Here is a 21,315-nt window from a genome sequence, read left to right as displayed (position 1 = left end):
GCACCCCGGGAAGGCGACGGACGTTCTGTTATTGACATCCCACAGCAGCCAATGAGATGGCAGATACCGCTCATTGCTCAGGAGCCAATCCTGAGGCAGAGAGGCGGGCCGTGCCAGGCGAGGAAGAGGCGAGGAGGCGGGTTGTCGGGCTGCGCTGGGTGGCTGTGCTTAGCCCGGGCTCAGGGCAAGTGGACGAGCGGAGCGGACGAGGCGAGTAGGAGACCGCGGAAACCTATGCGACCATGTGTTGGTCCCAGCTGCGGGTGGCAGGGAGTGCGATCCTCCCCTTTGCTCTAACACAGGCCGGCTTGTCCCGCTGCCTTCCAGTCCCCTTGACAACGACGCCTGGCGTGGCGCGGCGCGGGGCGGGGCGGGGCAGAGCGAGGCGAGACCAACTGGCTTTGAGGAGAAACACTGAGCCCCTCGGTCTTCTCAGCTCCTCCATGCTCTTTCCCCCTGCGAGTCAGACCTTCCCTCAACCTCAAGGTCTTGCACACCTAAAGGACGACCAGTCTTGGGCGGCCCCCTTCACTTTGGTGATTCTGTACCGTACTGCCAAAGCCCCTGTTATGAAGCATCCTTTGCGTATACCAAAAGCGTCTCCACCTATGGTTCCCAATTCAGGACCGCCAAGCACACGTCCTTTTTACAATATTCAAAGACCTTAAGCCCCCACACACTCCCCTGATGCTGCTCTGGTTCGACACCGTTAGCTGATCTGCCTGGTTCGCTAGGCCCTCACCCCCTAATCCTAAAGTCCCTCTTTCGAAACCCTGAAGGCTGAGCATCTTTTTTTTTAGGGTAAGATACAAAGAAGGTGGAGCTGAGCCAGGAACTGGATTATAGGGACTCATTTGAATGATGACAAACAGAATCGGATAATGGATCTAACTTCTAAAAATTATTTTTGATTTTATTAGTTTTATTGTAATTATATGTATGTGTGTGAAGGTGGGTATGTATATGTGTAGTCTAGCGCAGGTACCAGTGGACACCAGAGACATCGGCTCTCCCTGAGGTTGAAGTTACAAGTAATTGTGGTTTAGGGCTGTATTCCGATCCTCTACAAGAGCAGTTACGAGGACATCGTAACTGCTGAGCCATCTCATTCCTTTTCTCAATGCTGGGGATTGGACTCCTGTTCTTCTTACATGGAGACAAATGCTCCACTAAAGGCTCTCCCAGAGGTAATAGTGTTCTTTTCTTTTTTTTCTTTTCTTTTCTTTTTTTTTTTTTCGGAGCTGGGGACCGAACCCAGGGCCTTGTGCTCGCTAGGCAAGCGCTCTACCGCTGAGCTAAATCCCCAACCCCGGTAATAGTGTTCTTAAAACACATATATAAAATCTCCAAGTCATAAGGATTGTGTATCTATACATACGCCTATTTGTATCATATACACCCTCCATTTACGTATTACATCTCACACATGTGAGACACCATGGTCTTGTGCACTCATTACTGCACACACCCACACGTACAGTAGCATAAGTTTGCAAAACCAGAAGGAAATAGGTAGAAAGTGGGATTCTGCGGGCGCGTTTTCACCTACAGCTTTTCAAGGCCTGGGGAAGGCTACCAATGTTAGTTTCTCCTTGGACACCTAGTCACCGCCACCTCACCCTGTGTGCTCCACAGGGCTCCTTGATGATGACCCAGACAGAGGGCATGCTTTGAGTCCTGGCCCCCATGACATCCAAAGACAAAGCTGTGGTATCCTTGCCAGTTTCTCCCTGGGATGCCATCCTTAAGGCTGCCAAAGACCAGCTGCCATCTCTGGATTCAGACTCCTCCCTGGTGAGCAAGAAGATATTAACTGTCCAGCCTGGGCAAGGACAGCTTCGGGCACTTCTCTCTACAGACCGCACCTTGGTCTATGGGCTTTGTTCTCACTCATCAGTGTCTGGGATTACTTCTGGGTATCCACTTCCTTCAGGCTTCTCTCTGGGTTTGCCAGAACGCTCGAGTGTGGATATTAGTGCTCTGTATCTCCAAGGCCACTCCTGCTGTGGTCCTGACTCCCAGCTGGGCTCAGTGCCAAAGTCCAGAGTCTTCCCACCCTGCTATTGGGCTGCTCTCAACTCTGTTGGGTCAGGTCAGAGCCAGCTCCAACCTCTGAGAGTGATCATCATGCCAGAGCCACACAGTATGGCCCAGCAGGGATTCTGCTACTTGAGGTGATTCAGGGGTCACCGACCATTTTTTTTTTTACACAGGTGAGAGGGATACATGGTGATGCACTGGCCAGAGGCTCAGCACACAGGTTGACATAGGACATTTCAAGTGAAGAGCAAGGGTTCTAGAAGCAAGATGGCTGCTTTGTGCCATGCCTGAGCATTTGCCAAGACGAGCATGGTGTAGCTGAGACTCGGGCACCATCCAGTTCATAGTGAACGAGGCAGAAGAGGTAGACAGTGACAGCGCCACAGTGCTCTAATGCTGCCATTGCCTTGTGAAGTCCCTATGAGGAGGCAGGCCAGTACCCGCTCAGCCTCTCTCCACTAGAGACAGGTGACCAAAGCTCCTGTGTTAAGTGACTAGTCAGTATGAAAGTGAGCTGGCCTCCATTCTCAGCTGCCTCTTCACCACCATTGTTCAGGGCTGGCATTAACACAGCATCCGTTGTGTGCAAGGCTTGCATATGGCCTGTGAAAAATGAAGCCCACATCTCACCAACAGGAGGTATGCTGCTAGGCCTGTTTTCAAATTGGCTGCAGAAAACAGCACAGGACTAGGCCCTTGGTAGAGAACTGACCTGCTTAGACCTGCTCCTGGGCAGGATGGGCAAAACATGACTGCCATTTCCTCTAAAGTACTCCGGTCTGTCCGCAGTCTGACTGTGAGGAAGAAGAACCCTTCATCTTTCAGCGGAACCAGCCTGTCCTGATTCCAGACCTAACGGAGGAGCTGGCTGAAGACCCTGTTGGTGTCGATGAGTCTGGGACCTGGGTTACTGCAGGGAGGAGTCCTTCACCTGAGGTCTGTGGGACACAGGCCTTGGGAGCCCTGGAGGGGAAGGGAGGGGAGGGGAGGGAGGTCATCGAAAGTCTCACAAGGATTCCAGCAGCAGTGTAGGTCTAAATGGTCAGAGAAACCCTGTCTCAGAAAAACAAATAGGTAGGTAGGTCCGTAGATAGGTGATAGATACATAGATGATAGATAGATAGATAGATAGATAGATAGATAGATACATAGATACATAGATACATAGATACATAGATAGATGATAGATTTAAAACATCACTGGCTTGATGATGAAAATGAATCGTTACCTTAATAGATCCCACCCGAGGCTTTTATCCTTGGCAACCCCAGCCTGTTAGACCTGATAACACTTCTTGAAGTTGCTGTGGTTAAACATACTTCCCAAAGAAAACATTGTAGGAGCCAAAACCCATTTTAAAGGCCAGGCTGGGCTCTAGGAGCCACTCAGCTCTGGGTAACCTCCCTCTGCTCAGTTAATCCTAACATCCTCTCGAAACAAACTGGATATGCAAGGGCTGAACAGGATCACCTGACCCACCTCCACCATATACATTGCCTGAAGGCCAGCCCTCAGAAGAACAAGTGTAAATAACACCCCTTGCTCTCCGCAGGAGACTCTGAGAGGCAACTGGGGCTCTGGTCACGTTAGGTCACTCCTAGTCTGTTTGGTTTGGTTTTTAGAGATGGGGTTTCTCAGTCCTGGCTGTCCTATTCATTCTGTAGACCATGCTGGCCTTGAACTCAGAGACCTATCTGCCTCTGCCTCCCAAGTGCTGGGATTAAAGGTGTGAGCTGCACACCCAACAGCAGGATTTTCATGAGATGTTGTCTTTGTTTCCATAAGAATTGCCAGCCTCTGGGAAAGAGGCAGTGGGAGTGGAACAGTTTGGGAAACAGTGGCAATGACTACATGACTTGACAGACTGCTGAACTCAGAAGGGTCAAAATGAGACCTAGTGATGGTGGTGCATGCCTTTAATCCCAACACAGGAGACAGTCAGGCAGATCTCTTCAAGGCTAGCCTGGTCTGCAGAGCTAGTTCAGGACATCCAGAGCTATATAGTAAGATTGTGTCTTGAAAAAAGGAAAGGGGGGGGGAGTCAAAATGGGGTCCCTGAGATGGCTTGGTGGTAGCCTAACAGCCTGAGTTCATGCCATCCCTGGGACCCACATGGCAGGAGAGAACTAGCTCTCAGTTATACTCTGACTTAATCGTGCATATACACTCTCTGAAGATTGTCTGCAGGTGTTCATAAAGGATGCCTTTTTTCCCTAGCCACTTCTGGTTCCTGGGAGATTAGCCATAGAACCCAGAAGTGAATGGATGGTAAGATCAAAGGACTTGGCCCATCAGGAAAGAAGAGGCCCTGGCTGTGTCAAGAGCAGCCCAATCCTTTTGGATGCTAAGGAGGCACCCGCTTGGCCTGAAGGCAGAGGATCCCAGAGTCCTCCCTGGAGTTCCCAGGGAGAAGGAGCCACCTTTCCTTTGGAAGGAAAGTTGAAGACAGAGCCCTCAGATACTGATTTTAAAAACTCTGCAAAGCGAAGAGCCCTCCGCAGGGAGAGGAGGAAGATGATAGAGAGAGAGATCCTTCAGAAAGTGACCCAGGCTGCTCAGAACCCAGCCTGTGGTGACCAGGGCCACGTGGCAGAGTTAGGACCCCGTCCAAAAGCAACCTCAGAGCAGTCTTGGGAAGGAAGACCAGTTCTCTCACTCAAGGTAGGTGTCCGCACGGCCCACCCTGCCCTCAGGTAGTCCCCACTGCCTGGCATATTCTTGCCCCGCTGTGGAGGCTGGAAGCAGTGCCTCAGGACATAGAGCCCAGGTCCCAAGTCCACATGTTGCTCCTGTGACAGTATGGGATAGCCTGGCACAGAGCTCACCCTCGGGGAGAATTAGTGGCAACAGCAAGAGAAGCCAACTCCAGCCTTCTTGAGAGAACATAGAAATGACCCAAATGTCAGTGCTGATTGTCAGTCATGCTAAGACAAGCAGTGCTGCAGAAGGGAGGCCCTTGGCGGGCAGACGTCATATGCCAGGGAGACAGGCTAGGAGTAGGAGAGGCCATCCTGTGAGGTACTGCAGCAGAGAAAGGAGTATGAGGACCACTGGGAAAGCAGACCGGTAAGCCACAGCAGCGGCTCTGTGTCCCTCCATGGTGGAGCCGTTCCCCATTGTGGGGTAGGCAGCCTGTGGGGGACACAGCTGAGATCTATGAGCTTACCCTGCCCACTGGACAGGAAAGAAGCCGTCATACTAGCCCAGTTCTCAAAGAGAAGAGTACCTGGTCAGCTGTGCAGGTAGGCATGATGGAAGATGGTCCAGCCTGGCATGGGAAGGCCATGCACCTCAGCCCTGTATCACTCAAACATTGTACAGAGTGTCAGCGTGTAGCCTGCATAGGATTCTTCATTGCTGTTTGCATAAGCCAACAATTTCCTCTGTTCACCCTCACGACTTTAATTCTTTCTCACCTATAGGGCTACAAGAATTTGAAAGGTCTCACATAAGCATTCATTCTCCCTCTGTCATACTAATGCCTGCCAAGCCAAGCATGCCAACAGGGTCTCCAGTTTAAGCACCTGCTTGAACCACCAGGTTCTTAAAGTTGCAAAACCTTTCTAACATCTTAAATTGGTATGAACTTAGACAGTTTAAAGATTACATGGTGATCTGGGTGTAGAGAGGCAGAGACAGGTGGATCTCTGAGTTTGAGACCAGCCTGGTATACAGAGCAAGTACCACAACAGCCAAGGCTACACATAGAAATGCTGCCCCCCCAAAAACAATTATGTGTTGGAAAAGGCAAGGGTGTCTCTCTATGGTAGAGTGCTTACCTTGCATGCACAAAATGGGTGTACACCTGTAATTCCAAAGGTTGGAGGATCAGACATTCAGTGTCATCCTTGGCTACATTGTTCAATACCAACCTGAGCTATAATGAGATCATGTCTGAAAAAAACCGGGGCTTCCTCCAGGTTAGCTATCTTTGTGCCACACACACTCCCCCACCCCCGGCAAAGCCGCCAAAGGAAGGAGATGCCAAGGAATGTACGTCTCCCATTGGCTCAGTGTAATCAGTCACGACAGGGCATTCATTTGCTATATGCACCCAAACTCCAGACACCACTCTACTGTTACTGTGGTTGGAGTCTGGGCGGGGTCCTTCCGGGTTTTTGGCCCCTTATCCAAGGAGCTGAAAACAAAGCCTCACACAGATCACACAGATGTGCAAAGTTATCTTTTGAAGCAGGATAACTTTATTGCAGCTCAGTGACAACAGATAAAAAGCTATACACTGTCTCAAGTTTGACAGGGCTTCATTTTATGAGGTCTAAAGGAAGGGGGGCTGGCTACTAAGAGCATAAATGTGTGGTTCTCTATTTCGATTGATTTTTTTCCTACTGTGCATGTTCCTTTCCCACGATGCATCAAAGCCTAGTTATGCGCAGGCTCAAGATTACAGTAAATAGGTTATCCCTAAAAGATTGCTCAAGACGCATTACCTATACACTCAAAATCAGTTCGGGCAAGATAGCCCCTTCTTTTCTCCATGCCTAGATACACTGGACACCCACTTGAATAGAAACTGTCTAAATTTGATTGCTAGGGGAGTTGAGGGGAAAGATTTATACCATAATCCAGAGAGATGGGAATACCTGTAGCTTGATGCAGGTCAGGGATGACGAGAGACTTCTGGGTTTCTAGGTGCAGTGTTTGAAGGGGGCTTTGTCTGTGTAGTGCATGCAAGTGAAGGAACTACACTGCCAAGTGCGTTATTACAGTGGGGACATGGACAATCTAAAACCAAATTGGGAGGGGGTCCTAAGCTGCACTATTCCCTGTTCACCCCTCACTGCAGTGGATGATCTTCCCCTCCACCGGCACAGCTGATGTGAAAGTGGGGGCTCCTGCAGGACTTCTGCAACCTTGTAATCAGTGTTACCATTTCAGCAACTTGAAGGCTGGGACTTGGACTACATCCTCCAGAGTCTGCCAGGGCAACAAGGCAGCCAGGGTGACAGTGCATCCAGAAGTGCATGGTGGTTAGCGGATCGCTGCCAAGACCAAGGTCTGACTCTCAACCCTGAAGCCTAAGCCAGTCAGTCCCCACCTCCTCCTAAGCCTCAGTGGCAGGGCTATGGGTTGGGCAGGGTCGGTCTCCCTTACTGCCCTCAGCACACATTTCAACGGGCCTTACAAAGACGTCATTCATTCATCATACATGTGGCTGCCTGATCTTCCAGGCATGTTCAGGCCTTTAAAGTTGACCTGCCCTGTGGCTCACCTGTTTTATTCCTCCAGCTTCCTTTCTTTCCCCTTTCTTTCCTAAGGGAAAGCAGAACCTGCTTCCTCCTCCCCTTCCGGCATCTTGCACACTCCTGCAGGAAGGCAGAGGAGGTCATACTCTCACTGTCCTTGTGGCCTTGCTGTGAGCAGCTCTGTAAAAGGCAGAAGCTCTTCATGCTCTCCCTACCCACACAGGCCTCCAGCAGCTGGTGCAAGCAGATCTGAGCTGAGGAGCAAGGTTAGGGCTTAGTCCAGACCAAAGACTCCACTAGACCAACAGCCTCTGGGCTGTTTGACTGTGCATATACCAGAAGAGGGCAACCGATCCCCTGGACTGGAGTTCCTTACGTGTGTGAGCTACCTAGTGCGTGCTTAGAATTGAAGCCAGGTACTCCGCAAGAACAGCAAGTGCTTTAACCACCGAGCCATCTCTTCAGCCCTAGCTCTGTTTTGTGTTTGAGACAAGGTCTAGCTGTTGGGCTAGGTAGACCTGGAACTTGATGTGTTGAACTCTACCTCCTGAGTGTTGATATGAAAGGAATACACCACCACCTGTGTTTGAGACAGGGTCTCACACTAACCCAGGCCAGCCTGGAGCTCTTGACAATCCTCCTGCTGCAGACTTCAAAGGTCTGCCCCTAATGAGCATGTGACAGCAAGTCCTGTGTCAGCAGAGCTTCAGGGTGTGGCAAAGCCGTCCTCTGCATGAGCACCTCTGAGTGTGCTGTGGCAGAAATAGTCTTCTTCTTCTTCTTTTTTTTTTTTTTTTAAATGTTCATGGCTTTTTGATCAAGCTGTTCCTTTTTGTTTAGTTTTGTTTTGTTGAAACATGAAGCCCAGGCTGGCTCAAACTCATTTTATACCTGAAACTGTCTTTGAACTCCTGATCTTGCTTTTACTTCCCAAGTGCCATTTCCACCAGCTAAGCTATTCCACTTAGAAAATCTCTTGTAAACACACACCCATGGATGCTCAGAGCTCGGGGTTGGGGATTTAGCTCAGTGGTAGAGTGCTTGCCTAGCAAGCGCAAGGCCATGGGTTTGGTCCCCAGCTCCGAAAAAAAAAGGGAAAAAAAGTTACAAGGATGCTCAGAGCTATATATTTTAAAATTCTGAAAAGTTGAAAAGAGCTCATAATCAATAGGGGTCTAGCTAAATCAAGCTCGTCATAGAGTGCCCTTAGCTCAATATTGAACTGTATTCACAGAAAGATGTACTATGAGCAGGGTAGTGATGCACTCAGGTGGTGCCCAGAGGCAGGCTTATCTCTGTGAGTTCGAGGGCAGCCTGGTCTACAGATCTGAGTTCCAGACAGGGCTACCCTGTCTCAAAAAAAAAAAAAAAAAGTAATAAAGATGTATAAGAGGGTGGGGATATAGCCCAGTGACAGAGCTCTTGGTAGCACACACAGACCCTGGATTCATTCCCAACACACACACACACACACACACACACACACACACACACACACACACACAGAGAGAGAGAGAGAGAGAGAGAGAGAGAGAGAGAGAGAGAGAGAGAGAAATTGATCTATATGATAAGCCTGTTTCCTACATTTTGAAAGCTACAAGCATCTGCTCACTCTGACCCTATGTCACAAGGCATAAATGCAGCAGCCCCTGTTGAAGACATGACTACCCCTGACTTTGCCAAGTGAAGCTGGAAGCCTCAGGACAAGCTGGGGTGGGGCACATTGGAGTCAAGCTCCACCTCTCAGAGGCAGACCTGAGCTCAGCAGCCCCTCTCCTGGCAATCCCCAGGGCACAGCACCGGATCCTCCCAGGACCTACTCCTGGAACAGCTGGCGCTCCTGTGTGCCACTCAGTCTAGAGTCCGACACCCTACCTGGAAGGTATCTGCTGACAAGCTCCAAGACACAGAAGAGCAGGTAGCCAGAATCAGGTGAGACTTTCCACCAGCCACAGCCATTTCCTTAGAACCACCCTACCTCTGGGCAGTGCTGATTGGGCCTTTTGGTGGGCCACTGGGCATGTACTTTTTCTTTGACTAAGGAACCTGATTAGGCAAATGCTGCATTTTCTGTTTTTCCTGATGAGAAAAGCGAGGTTCAGATCGCTGTGCCTGTCCCAGTCCATCGGTGGCAGAGCTGAAGACACTTTGTCTTCACCGTCTGCATGACCAGTGGGGACAGGATGGCGATGGAGGCTGGAAGGGCCGTGGGCAGCAACCTGTCCTAGACATGGAGGGAAGCAAGGAGGGACAGAGTGAAGCTGGGGTAGCAGAGGAGGAGATGGGTTCCCTGAGGCCTGCCTTTCCCACATGCTCCTTCCACTGCCTTCAGGAGTCTGGGAGCCTTTTCTGGGAGGTAGTTGTAGGTTCTGCATGGCTAGCAGGCCTGCACTTTCCAGTATGAAATCCACCAGCTCCACAGGACTACTAAGCACCGGAAATGCGGCTACTGGGATGAGGACTATGTAATTTTATGGGCCTACTGGAAATGACTAGCTTGAATATATAAACAGCCCCCTGTGCTAAGTGGCCTCCTCCAACTGAATAGAATTTCTTATGCTATGGGGAGCAAGGCCAGGGCCTCACATGTGCTTGACTCTGCCACTGCCGCATCACAAGAAGTCTTTTGACTCTTTCGTTGTTGTTGCTGGATTTGCTGTTTTGTTTATTTTTGTTTTTTTTAAATAGTTATTTTATATATGTAAGTACACTTGCTATCTTCAGACACACCAGAAGAGGGCATAAGATCCCATTACAGATGGTTGTGAGCCACCATGTGGTTGCTGGGAATTGAACTCAGGACTTCTGGAAGAGCAGTCGGTGCTCTTAACCACTGAGCCATCTCTCCAGCCCTGTTTAGTTTTTCAAGACAGAGTTTCTCTGGCTGTTCTAGAACTTGCTCGGTAGACCAGGCTAGCCTTGAACTCACAGAGATCCCACTTCCTTTGCCTCCTAACTACTAGGACTAAAGGTGTGCACCACCACCCCACAAACCCCAGCCTTCTTTTTACTTTTTTAAAAATTTATTTATTTTATGTATATGAGCACACTGTCGCTGTCTTCAGACACACCAGAAAAGGGCATGGGATCCCATTACAGATGGTTGTGAGCCACCATGTGGTTGTAGGAAATTGAACTTAGGACCTCTGGAAGAGCAGTCGGTGCTCTGAACCGATGAACTATCTCTCCAGTCTCTTTTTCCTTTTTATAGTCTTTCTAGGAGGTCAGAGAGATGGCCAATAGTGAGAGGCACTGATTGTTCTTCTGGGGGACACAGGTTTGATTCCCAGCCCCCACAGAGTGACTCACAACTGTCTGAAACTCCAGTTCCAGGGGTTCTGATGCCCTCTCTGTCCTCCATGAGTACCAGATATATAAATAGTGTATAGATATATATGAAAGCAAACACACGCACGTTTTAAAAACACATGTATAAACTGGGTGGTGGTGCACACCTTTAATCTCTGCACTTGGGAGGCGGAAGCAGGTGGATCCTTATGAGTTAGAGGCCAGCCTGGTCTACAGAGCAAGTTCCAGAATAACCAGGGCTACACAGAGAAACTATGTCTTGAAAAACAAACTACATGTATAAAGTCTTGCTAAGTTGCCTAGTCCTTGAACTTTCCATCCTCCTGCCTCGGTTTCCCAGGCACTTGGGATGCCAGACCTACCAATCAGCCTAGCTGATGTGCAGCACGTCAGACTTGCCCAGTTCTATAGGGTAGTGCTGGCCTGTCCCAACGGTAGCTATGAGAACACACAGGTTCCAGGTGCCCATGAACACACAGCAGGAACACTGTCACAGCTGCCTGAGCACTGTGATTCGAGCAGCTCATCTGGTGGCAAGGAATCACACAGAAGGGCCACCCCACCCTCCATTGCAGAAGTGCTTCAGCAGAGTCCAGCTTTCAAACTGAGCCAGTCCAGAAGAGGGCAGAGAGTAGGAGGCTGAAGACAGAGCCTCCCACTGTCTTCCTTGACCTGCGGCTGACAGAACCATCAGATCCACAAGAACACCAGTCCCAGGAGAGGTACAAAGCAGGAACTGTGCCTGAGGTGGGAAGGTGGGACAGAAGGCAACGCTCATCTGGCTTGAGCACATCGTACCTTCCTGCCAGCACATGGGCAGCACAGCCCAGTGGCTCCTTAGCTTTGGCTGGCTACCAACCCTCTGGAACTCCCAGGGAGGTCCCTGGGTGAGAAGGTGAGAGGTAGGCCTGGCAAGGAAGCTGCAGAACATCCTAAGAATCCATTTCCTTTTACTCCCAGCTCTGAACATAGCTCCTCTGACAGTGAGGAGGAGGAAGTGGGGTCAGCAGGCTCCATACCGGTGGCATCTTCCTGGGAACAAAGGTAACTTTAGAGTCTCTTCCTCTGCTTAGGGACACTCCTTTGATGTACCCTGGCCCCCCCCCACATGTAAGCCAGCACGTGGTGTGGTGAGAGTGGACATCATTGTGTTTTATGACGTGTCCCTAGGGGAAGTCTGTGTGGCCAGGCCTGTTGTACCCAGCTCCCCCTATGGCAGCTTTCTCCAGCCTCTGAGAACAGCTCCCTAGTTTGATTGCCTTGCTGCTCATCCCAGCAGAAGATAAAATGTAGGGCCAGAGGTTAGCCAAATGTGTAAGTTCCAGTTGGTTAAAGAGCAGCATCCAATCAGACATGCCCGGGGAGCCTAGACCCTTGGTGAATGAGAAGTATGGGTCTCAGCTGCCTGCACTGCTGGGAGGATTAGAGCCCAGGCTGCAGATCATGTGCAGAGCTTAGATGTAGAATGTGGACATCCCAGGAAAACAGGGTGGGAAGTATTGGCAGAGCAGGCAGATCCTGTGAGTTATAGGTCAGCCTGGTCTACAGAGAGAATCTTGAACTGAAAACAAAAACAAAAAGCAGTGAGGGCAGGATCTCAAGCAGGAGCTGATGCAGAGGCCATTGAGGGTGCTGCTTACTAGCGTACTTCCCATGGCTTGCACAACCTGCTTTCTTATAGATCCCAGGACACCAGCCCAGGGATAGTAGCACCATCTGCAGTGGGCTGGTCCCTCCCTGTCAGTCCCTAAGAAAATGCCTCACAGCTGGATTTTATGGAGACTTTTTCTTACTTATGGTTCCCCTCCTTTCGGATGACTCTAGCTTGTGTCAAGTTGACATAAAACTAGCCTGTTTTATGGACAATGTCCCTTACAAAGAGAAAAGCCATAAGAAGGGTCATCCCTACCAACTGCAGCGGTGGTCCGACATTGCCCTTGCTTTGGGATGGAACTGAAACTACATAAGGACATTGCTGTTTCAGTGCTGGGAGTTCTGGCTGTCAGGTGACAGGGCTGAGGTTGCTTATGTTGTGTCACAGGTACTGTACTGGGAAAAGCCAGCTTCTTCAGCAGCTGAGGGCGTTTCGAAAGGGGGCTGTTCCACCTCAGCTGTCTGCCAAGGATGGCCCTGGAGGCCAAAAGGATCAGGCCCAAGAAGATACTGGGGGATCACAAACTCAGAGGAAGAAGCACATCAAACTCTGGGCTGAGAAGCAGAATGCCCTAAATCTAGGGGACCCTCTTGGGACACGGCTCCTCCCTGGTATGGGCCAGCTATAGGCAACTCAGGTAAAAGACCTGAGAAGCAGGTTGGGTGGCAGACTTTCTACCCACACAGCCCTGGTGGTCTCTACAGTCTGCCTGTTTCTAACAGCATGGGCCTCAGGGGCTGGGACCCCCAGTCTAGACACCATGCAGCCAGTTTAAGCCAATTTAAGTTAACAGTTAAACTTTTGTTGTTGCGGTGTTGGGAACTGCATCCAGGGCCTCTTCCGTTCCCATATTTAAACACATTTATAGTTTCCTATAGAAAATGTCCCCAGGTTCCTGGATTCCTGGTATTTTATGTACACACCCATACAGATCTGATGGAAAAGGAAGCAGAACCTGAAATTTGCTTTCTCTCTCTTTTTAACTGAGACACAAAAGCACACATAGATTTCAGGTCACTCCAAATTAAAGGTGACACCAATCTTTGCTAGTCTGAATGGAATGCCATTCTTCCTGGGAATTCTAACACTGTATGAAATGCAATGGTACCCCGTCTCCCTCCCTGGGTACCCAATAGCAGCTGTGTACCCGGGCCTCACGGACACTTGCGCTTCCTCCACCTGGTTACTTTGCAAGCCTTGCCCCCCTACAACCACCTCATAGACTCCATCTTTAGGACTGTTTTGTACCTGCTTTCTCAGCCCCTTGGATCTCCTACCACCTCATCTCTCAAGAGTCTTCCCCTGGTTGCTCTGTGAAAGAGCGAGAAGCCATCACTGAGGCAGGGTTCAGGTGACATGGCAGGAGACTTGGCACCTAGCGGATGTCTTAGCATTCGGGTGGAGGAGTGGTACTGCCAGCTGCCTGGCCGCTGAGGATAGGCAGGAGTCTCAGTGTCAAGCTGTGAGCCACACAAAGGGCAGGTCCATGGCAGGCCACTGGGAGCCAGCGTCAAGCCTACACAATCCTGTCCACAGGGGATGCCACCATCCGTCCCAATCCCAAGACATGTCCTTTAGAAGCCACATGCAAGTCAGGCCTCTACCAAGGCCACAGGCAGCCTCCCTGTAGGTGGGAGCCAGGCTGCTCTGCCCAGGTGCCGATGCCCTTGCTTGAACTCCAGGGCAGCATGACTCCACCTCTGCCTAGCAGCCTTTACTTCAACCACTGACTGTGGAGAGCAAAGGTGCCCACTGTCCCTAACCCACATAATGTTAGTTACAAGGCTTGTTGAGAATGACTCACAGGGATAGAAAATAAACTCTGCTGCAGTTGAAACTGCGCCTGGAAGGGTTGGGGATTTAGCTCAGTGGTAGAGCGCTTGCCTAGCAACCGCAAGGGCCCTGGGTTCGGTCCCAGCTCGGAAAAAAAAAAAAAAGAAAAAGAAACTGCGCCTGGGAATCACTGGCTTTCAGGAAAGCTGCAGGGTGGTGGTGGGCCAGCAAATCAGCCCAAAGCCACGTTCACACCTGGGCGACATCCACTGTGTCTCAGGCCATGCAGAAAGCCAAAGGGGCTAAGGACAAAGACTCTGAAGGTGGAGTCCCGAGGGTCACCTCAGAGGACCGGATGACAAGGCCATGAGGTAGAGAAGTCCAAACAGGAAGAAGGAAGGGTCCCAGGGAAAAGGGAGGGCAGGCTCCACATGAGAACCCAAGAAATGGCAAATGCCCATCAGTCTGTGCCCTGTGGCACCAGCAGGGACATGAACTAGAGCTGAGTGAGTGGTGTGGGCAGAGAGGGTCTGGGTGCCTCTGCTGTCTTCCACGTGCAGCCCGAGAGCCCTAGAGGAAAGGCTACACCACACACCACACATGGGTCACAAGGGCTGGCATTTATTATGAGAGTGAAGGGAACCAAGTAACAAGCTTGGGTCAGGCGTGATGGTGAAAGAGCGGGGCGGGCAACAACACAAGGAGACACCACAATGACACCCTGGGCCCGCAGGGCTCAGCAGGTAAGGCATTGGCTGCTGACTCTGGGAACTTGTGTCTCCTGCCTGAACCCTGCATGGAGACAACCAACAAGCCACCCTCTGGCCTCCACATGTACACAGGAGCCCAGCCCACACCCCCTGCACACACACACACACACACACACAACATATTTTTAAAAATATGTATTCAGTCACCAGTAACAGACATACTATCTGGATCTAACACCCAGAATTCCACAATTCCACAGCTTCCATAACTGTCTCCTGATTTCAGTAACTGCTAATAAGGTGTCTACTTCAGCACTCAGCTACTCCATCAAGCATGGGTGTGGACTGACCACAGCAGTTCACCTTACAGGCCAGTGAGGCCTGGAGGACAGGACAAGGCAGCCTGGGCTCCCCACCTCAGGAACCCCTAGTTTCCTCAGGAGCACAAGATCTACAGAGCTGCTCTGAATCTGGCAAAAAGGACCTGAAACTCACCCAATTCTCCACTGACTCCAGAGCAAGCCCCCCATTTTCCTTTTAGAATGGCTGGAAGGAGGGGGTGCTGGGTGTGCAGCAGTCACGGGGCAGTTACACACGCCCCATAGTGTAAACACCCACCAGAGAGCACTGCAGAGGACCCCTCAAACCCATGCCCCCTCACACCTCAGAGCACGGCTTTAAAGCTGGGTGTGGTGCTGTACACCGTTAATCCCAGCACTCGGGAGGCAGAGACAGGCAGAGTTAAAGGCCTAATCAACAAAGTGAATTCCAGAACAACCAGGGCCACACAGGGAAACCCTGTCTTGGGAGGGGGAGTTATAAAAGGAAGGTGTCATGGGGCTCAACTCAGGGGACATTAGTAGCTGCCTGCGACTGGAAATGGGGATGGATTTTTCACCAGGTCCTGTGGAGGCAGCCATCCCTTACCAACATCTTGACTGAACTGTAAGTGGTTTCAGTTAGAGAAGCCACCAGGCTATGGGGCCTATAGTGCAGGAGACACATGCTCCCTCCTCCTTGCTCTGTCTCCTGGGTACAGTGAAGGTTTTTCTGCAATGTCCTCATGGTGGTCACAAAAAAGGTGGTCCAAACAGATTGGGGTCAGGGTTGCGCACTGTGTGGCTGGCTGGAGAAGTTTGGGCTGTGGAGAGAGAGCATCATGCCTTGTAGTCAGGCTCTGGTCTCAGCGCATCCTGCTCTGTACACTAGGGACACATGAAGCTGGCGTGGGTCAAATCTTCCTTGTACAGCCTATCAGATGTGGGAAAGATGTCATGGCACCACCTTCCGCAGCTCACTCAGCCAATAGCAAGAAGACTGACTACCTTGCCCAAAATGCCTGTCCAGGGACCTCAATTCTAGGCCCGACAGCCAGCTCAGCCCATGAAAAGAACTTCACTGCCTACAACGCGAGGCTGCATGAGGCCTAGTGGGCAGTATCATGTCCCGCATTGTGGGAAATGTTTGTTTTATAGGCTGATGCACAGCATGCCTTGTGGGTAATGTAGTTCCGTTGCTAAGTCACTCACCCACTCTCCATTTCATCCATTCCTGAGCTGGACAGAACAATTGTGACGGAAGAAACCTTGAAAATTTGCTATTTATTTGTTTTGAGAGTCTAGTAACCCTGGCTGTTTTGGAATTCAGTCTGTAGAACAGGGAGAACTCACCAAGGTCGTCCTGCCTCTGCCTCCTAAGTACCAGGATTAACAGCATATATGTCAATCCCCCAGCCCAAAAGATGGTCTATGCAACTTATGCAGGCCTCAAACTCGCTATGTTGTCAAGGATAGTCTTGAACTTCTGATCCTTCAGCCCTGACCTTATAAGTGCTAACAAGCTCTACCATACCCTGTCTGAAGGGTGCTGGGTATCAAACCCAGAGCTTTGTGTCTGCTGTCTGAGTTACATCTCCAGCCCCATTTCTTTAGTGAGTCCCTATTATTTTGGACATCCATTTCTAAGTTTTGTGGTACATACACATTGGTATACTTGTAACTTGTATCTATATATACAAAGGAGCATATAAAATGATTCTGTCGCGGATGGCACCGGGAATAAATACACAGCAAAGTGGGGGAAGGAAAAGATACTGTCAGGAAGAGAGGAAATATTTGTACCCCTAGATAATTTTAACTCTATTTTCAGAAGGGAATCTTTCATTCTTTCAAGGCTTCCTTAGAATGGAGGGATCCAAACGAAGAGAAAAACAAGTGTTTGGCTTCACAAGGACTCTTCTTGCTAGGGACCACTGTGCAGAGGCAAGGAGGCTTTTGAAGAGGCTATGTATCCCTGCGGATGGAATACAGGGCAAGGGGGTTTTCCTATTCCCAGCAGGTATGTTCTCAAGGAATAGAAAATAGGGCTGGAGAGATGGCTCAGCGGTTAAGAGCACTGACACTCTTCCAGAGGTCCTGAGTTCAATTCCCAGCAACCACATGGTGGCTCCCAACCATCTGTAATGGGATCTGATGCCCTCTTCCGGTGTGTTTAAAGATAGCTACAGTGTACTCACATAAAAAAAGAAAATGCCTCTTTGAGAGTCTCATTTCCAAAGAGTGTTTTCAAAGTAAAACTTCCAAATAAGCTGGGGATAATGGCCCAGACCTTTGGTTCCAGCTGCTCCTGAGGATGAGGGAGGAGAATGACTGATCAGCCCGGGTAACAAGTTGTCAGCGGCAAAGCAAAAGTGAGAGATATATGCTAATTAGCCACCATCTGTCCAGAAAGAGTGGTCTCTCAGGTCAGTTCCCATGAGTCCTCAGTGAGCTCCAACACTTCACAGATCCTGTTCTGCCTGTTTCCACTTCTCATCCTGAGCTCGGCATGGAAGCCCAGAGACAGAGGCAAGGACCCAGTGCAATTAAAAAAAAATAAATGCTGTGCTGATCACCTACGTGACAATATTCCTTCCATACAGATAGTTCAAAGAAACACACTAAAAGAGCAATGAGCCACGCTGGAGGCATACATGACAACCATAACTGTGCAACGTCATAAGCCCACTCTGCTTACAATAAAGACCATGTTTTGTCTTCCTTGTGCAACTTTGTGACCCATGGCTTTCCCTTATTAGACTGTAATCCTATCCAAGGCCCATGTACCTCAAGAACCACTCCATGGTTCCATTCATGAAAAAGTTCTTTAGAATAACTTTGGACAGCATAATTTCAAAAGCTACTACTAAAACTGTATATGGTTCCCGCTAAGACACTTAAATATGACTCTACCTTGAGAATCTCACACCCAGGCATGTGGTCTCCCTGAGTGCCTTTCTATTAACCCATGGGCTTAAATCTGTTTAAAAAAATTTTTTTGAGCTTCCTTTCCAACTTGGGCCCGGCAGAATGGCTCCCGCAAAGAAGGGTGGCGAGAAGAAGAAGGGCCGTTCTGCCATCAACGAGGTGGTGACCCGAGAATACACCATCAACATTCACAAGCGCATCCATGGAGTGGGCTTCAAGAAGCGTGCTCCTCGGGCACTCAAAGAAATTCGGAAATTTGCCATGAAGGAGATGGGAACTCCAGATGTGCGCATAGACACCAGGCTCAATAAAGCCGTCTGGGCCAAAGGAATAAGGAATGTTCCGTACCGCATCCGAGTACGTTTGTCCAGAAAGCGTAATGAGGATGAGGATTCACCAAACAAGCTCTACACATTGGTAACTTACGTGCCTGTTACCACATTCAAAAATCTACAGACGGTCAATGTGGATGAGAACTAACTGCTGAATGTCAAATAAAGTTACAGAACTGCCAAAAAAAAAAATTTTTTTTTTGAGACATGGTCCCACTATGTAGCCTTGGCATGACTGGAGCTGTATTTGTAAAGCAGGCTGTCCCTGAACTCAAAGATCCGTCTGTCCCTGCTTCCTGAGTGCTGTACTAAATTCCTGCACCAGTATGCCTGGCTGTTAAGCCAATTTTAACTTTGTTTCATAAAGATTCGTTTGCTAAAGTGATCACCATGTGTCTTAGGGTTTCATTGCTACGAAGAGGTACCGTGACCAAGGCAACTCTTATAAAGGCAAACATTTAGGGGTTGGGATTTAGCTCAGTGGTAGAGCGCTTGCCTAGGAAGCGCAAGGCCCTGTTCGGTCCCCAGCTCCGAAAAAAAAGAACCAAAAAAAAAAAAAAAAAAAAAGGCAAACATTTAATTGGGGCTGGCTTACAGTTTCAGAGCTTCAGTCCATTATCATCATGGCGGGAAGTACTACAGCATCCAGTTGAAGGAGCTTGATCCAAAATGCAGTCAAGGTCTCTTCCACACTGGATGGAGCTTGAGCATAGGATCTCCAAGCCCACCCCTACAGTGATATACTTCCCCAAACTAGGCCACACCTCATAATAGTGCCACTTCCCACGGGCCAAGCATATTCAAACCACCACACCATGAAAGCATGAAAAACTGAGTTTGATTCCCAGATCCATGTTAAAACAGAAAAGGCCAGGCATCCCAATACTTGCAATCCCAAGACTGGGGTGGTAGAGACAGGTGGACACCTGGCGAACGGTGTCCAGCATTCCTAGCCTTCTGGACAAGTCCCAGGCCAAAGCAAAAACAACGTAGATGGCTCCTGATGCACACTACCTACAGGAAACAAAGGCCTCCCCTTCACGCACACATCCTCACACAGGTACATGCGTTCACACCCGCCAAGTTCAAGGTCATCAACTGTTGAATTTGGGGCAGCCTGGAATACGTGAAACCTGTTTAAAAGAAAACCCATCACCTAATTTGGTAAAACTGTGGTTATCTGTACAGGTGAAGAGCAGCTAGAACTCCTTAGGCACTGAAATAGGGAGGGCACGCAAGAAATCCAGAGACAGAAACGTTTACTTTGGCCCCAGGTTAGTTTAGTTCCCAGAACTAACCCAGCATCCTAAGGCCTGGCCCTATCTCCTTCACCCTGCCTCTAAGTCACCAGCAAGTTGACCACAATAGAATTCCCGGGACTTAACCTCAGGGAACAGAAGGTCTGCCCAGGTTCTGTCTATCTACTTCTGTTTCCAGTTGTTTTAACCTGAGATCCCCTCTAGTGTCCTGCTTTAAATCTCCCTAAATGGAAGTGGCGGGCTTAGGGTGGCCCAGTGACCGAACTACATTTCCCAGACTGCCGCGCGCGCCGCTGCCTGCAGGAGGAAGCTCCCGGAGCTCCTTGGTTTGGGCTGCACTTCTTTGAACTTTTTCTGAGAAAGAGATTCATTCTCCAGGCTGTCCTGTCCCTATGCGCCTTTTGTCCGTTCTGAGCCACAGTATCCATATTGATGAACGGGAACGTTCACTCACAACCATCTATTGATCCGTATGTTAAATTGCACAGGGGCTGGAGAGATGGCTCAGCGGTTAAGAGCACTGACTGCTCTTCCAGAGGTCCTGAGTTCAAAACCCAGCAACCACATGGTGGCTCACAACCATCTGTAATGAGATCTGATGCCCTCTTCTGACAGGCAGGTGTAGATAGACCACTCATATACATAAAATAAATAAAACATCTTTAAAAAGAAGTCTAGTTTTAAAAATTAAATAAATAAATAAATAAATAAATAAATAAATAAATAAATAAATAAATAAATTGCACACAGCCCGGGGTGGTGGAGCAGGCCTAGTATTTGGGACAGTGAGGCAGGCTGATTACTGAGAGTTCCAGGCTAGCCTGGTCTACAGCTACCAGAGAATTCCAAGATACCCAGGGCCACATGAAGAAACACTGTCTCGAAAACCCAATAAATAAAGGATTGTACATTGTCCAGGCAGTGGTGACAGAGGCCTGTGGCCAGATCTCTTGAGTTCAAGGCCAGCCTGATCTACAGAGGAGTTCAGGACAGCCAGGGCTGCACAGAGCAGTCCTGTCTCGGAAAAAAAAAAAAAAAAAAAAAAAACTTAAAAAGCAAAACAAAACAAGAAGCTGCACACTGGCCGTGTTGCCTCACGCCACTCATGTTGGGAGGTTTTCTGCAATTTCAAAGCTATCCTGGATGACATTGTGAGGTTCTGTTTCAAAACCCCAAAACAGCACAAATTAAAGCTGGAGTCCAAATGTCCCCTTCTTCTATGTCCAGCTGAAACCCTTGTTTTGGCCCAGCGACTATTGTGTTATTTTTGCTGACGGGTTACCAATCCACAGAGCATAGCCTGTCCTTGCACAGACGGACTGTTTCCCGCCCTTTGTTACACCAGATAATCTGGGAGGATATACTTTACACATGCGTCTCCCTCTAGGGGACCTGTGGCCATGTCCTGGTTAATTTTCAGTTGTCAAAACAGGGAAGTTAGTGCTGGTATCTAGGAGGTGCCCAACAGCCTGCCCCCCTCCTACCACAAGACCGATGGAGTAGTGCTGACATTGTGACCAGCCGCATTCTGTGTAATACCCGTTCCTAGAAATGCAATCGCCGAGCCAAAGGGCGTGTGCTCTTGAAATGCAGTGGGTTTTGCCAGGTTGCCCGAAGCTCATCTGAAGCTTCAGAGTCTATTGTTCCCTGGGTCGATGTCTCAACCTCTGTGTGGCAACAGTCCACCTGTGAGATGGAGGTTGTGAGTGATGTGTGTCCACACAGCCCTGGGGACAGGAGTTCCCTAAGCCTGGGGTCAGCCAAGGGCAGGGGTGGAAGGGCAGGTTT

At 49.5% G+C, this 21,315-nt stretch overlaps 2 protein-coding genes across 2 annotated transcripts; both read left to right on the top strand.

The window, feature by feature from the left end:
- Positions 1-116: 116 nt before the first annotated feature.
- On the top strand, positions 117-13,253 carry C9H16orf71 (chromosome 9 C16orf71 homolog). Its single transcript, XM_032914008.1, has 9 exons — positions 117-210; positions 1,636-1,794; positions 2,830-2,976; positions 4,259-4,702; positions 6,938-7,055; positions 9,036-9,177; positions 11,130-11,276; positions 11,515-11,598; positions 12,596-13,253. The coding sequence occupies exons 2-9, from the start codon at positions 1,687-1,689 to the stop codon at positions 12,834-12,836; spliced, it is 1,431 nt and encodes a 476-aa protein (XP_032769899.1). The 5' UTR covers positions 117-210; positions 1,636-1,686; the 3' UTR covers positions 12,837-13,253.
- A 4,764-nt stretch (positions 13,254-18,017) lies between these two features.
- LOC116909001 (60S ribosomal protein L31) lies at positions 18,018-18,460 on the top strand. The gene has a single exon (XM_032912470.1). The coding sequence runs from the start codon at positions 18,039-18,041 to the stop codon at positions 18,414-18,416; it is 378 nt and encodes a 125-aa protein (XP_032768361.1). The 5' UTR covers positions 18,018-18,038; the 3' UTR covers positions 18,417-18,460.
- The last annotated feature ends 2,855 nt before the right edge of the window (positions 18,461-21,315 follow it).

This window comes from Rattus rattus, chromosome 9, assembly GCF_011064425.1.
Source record: "Rattus rattus isolate New Zealand chromosome 9, Rrattus_CSIRO_v1, whole genome shotgun sequence".
NCBI classification, from domain to species: domain Eukaryota; kingdom Metazoa; phylum Chordata; class Mammalia; order Rodentia; family Muridae; genus Rattus; species Rattus rattus.
This window is presented reverse-complemented; position numbering and strand designations above follow the sequence as displayed.

Excerpts from the sequence above, each read along its gene's own strand:
- LOC116909001 (XM_032912470.1), top strand. The coding sequence starts at position 18,039 with ATGGCTCCCGCAAAGAAGGGTGGCGAGAAGAAGAAGGGCCGTTCTGCC.
- C9H16orf71 (XM_032914008.1), top strand. The coding sequence starts at position 1,687 with ATGACATCCAAAGACAAAGCTGTGGTATCCTTGCCAGTTTCTCCCTGG. Across the intron at positions 11,277-11,514 it reads GAACACCAGTCCCAGGAGAG|CTCTGAACATAGCTCCTCTG; the intron begins GTACAAAGCAGG and ends TTTTACTCCCAG. Across the intron at positions 11,599-12,595 it reads GCATCTTCCTGGGAACAAAG|GTACTGTACTGGGAAAAGCC; the intron begins GTAACTTTAGAG and ends GTTGTGTCACAG.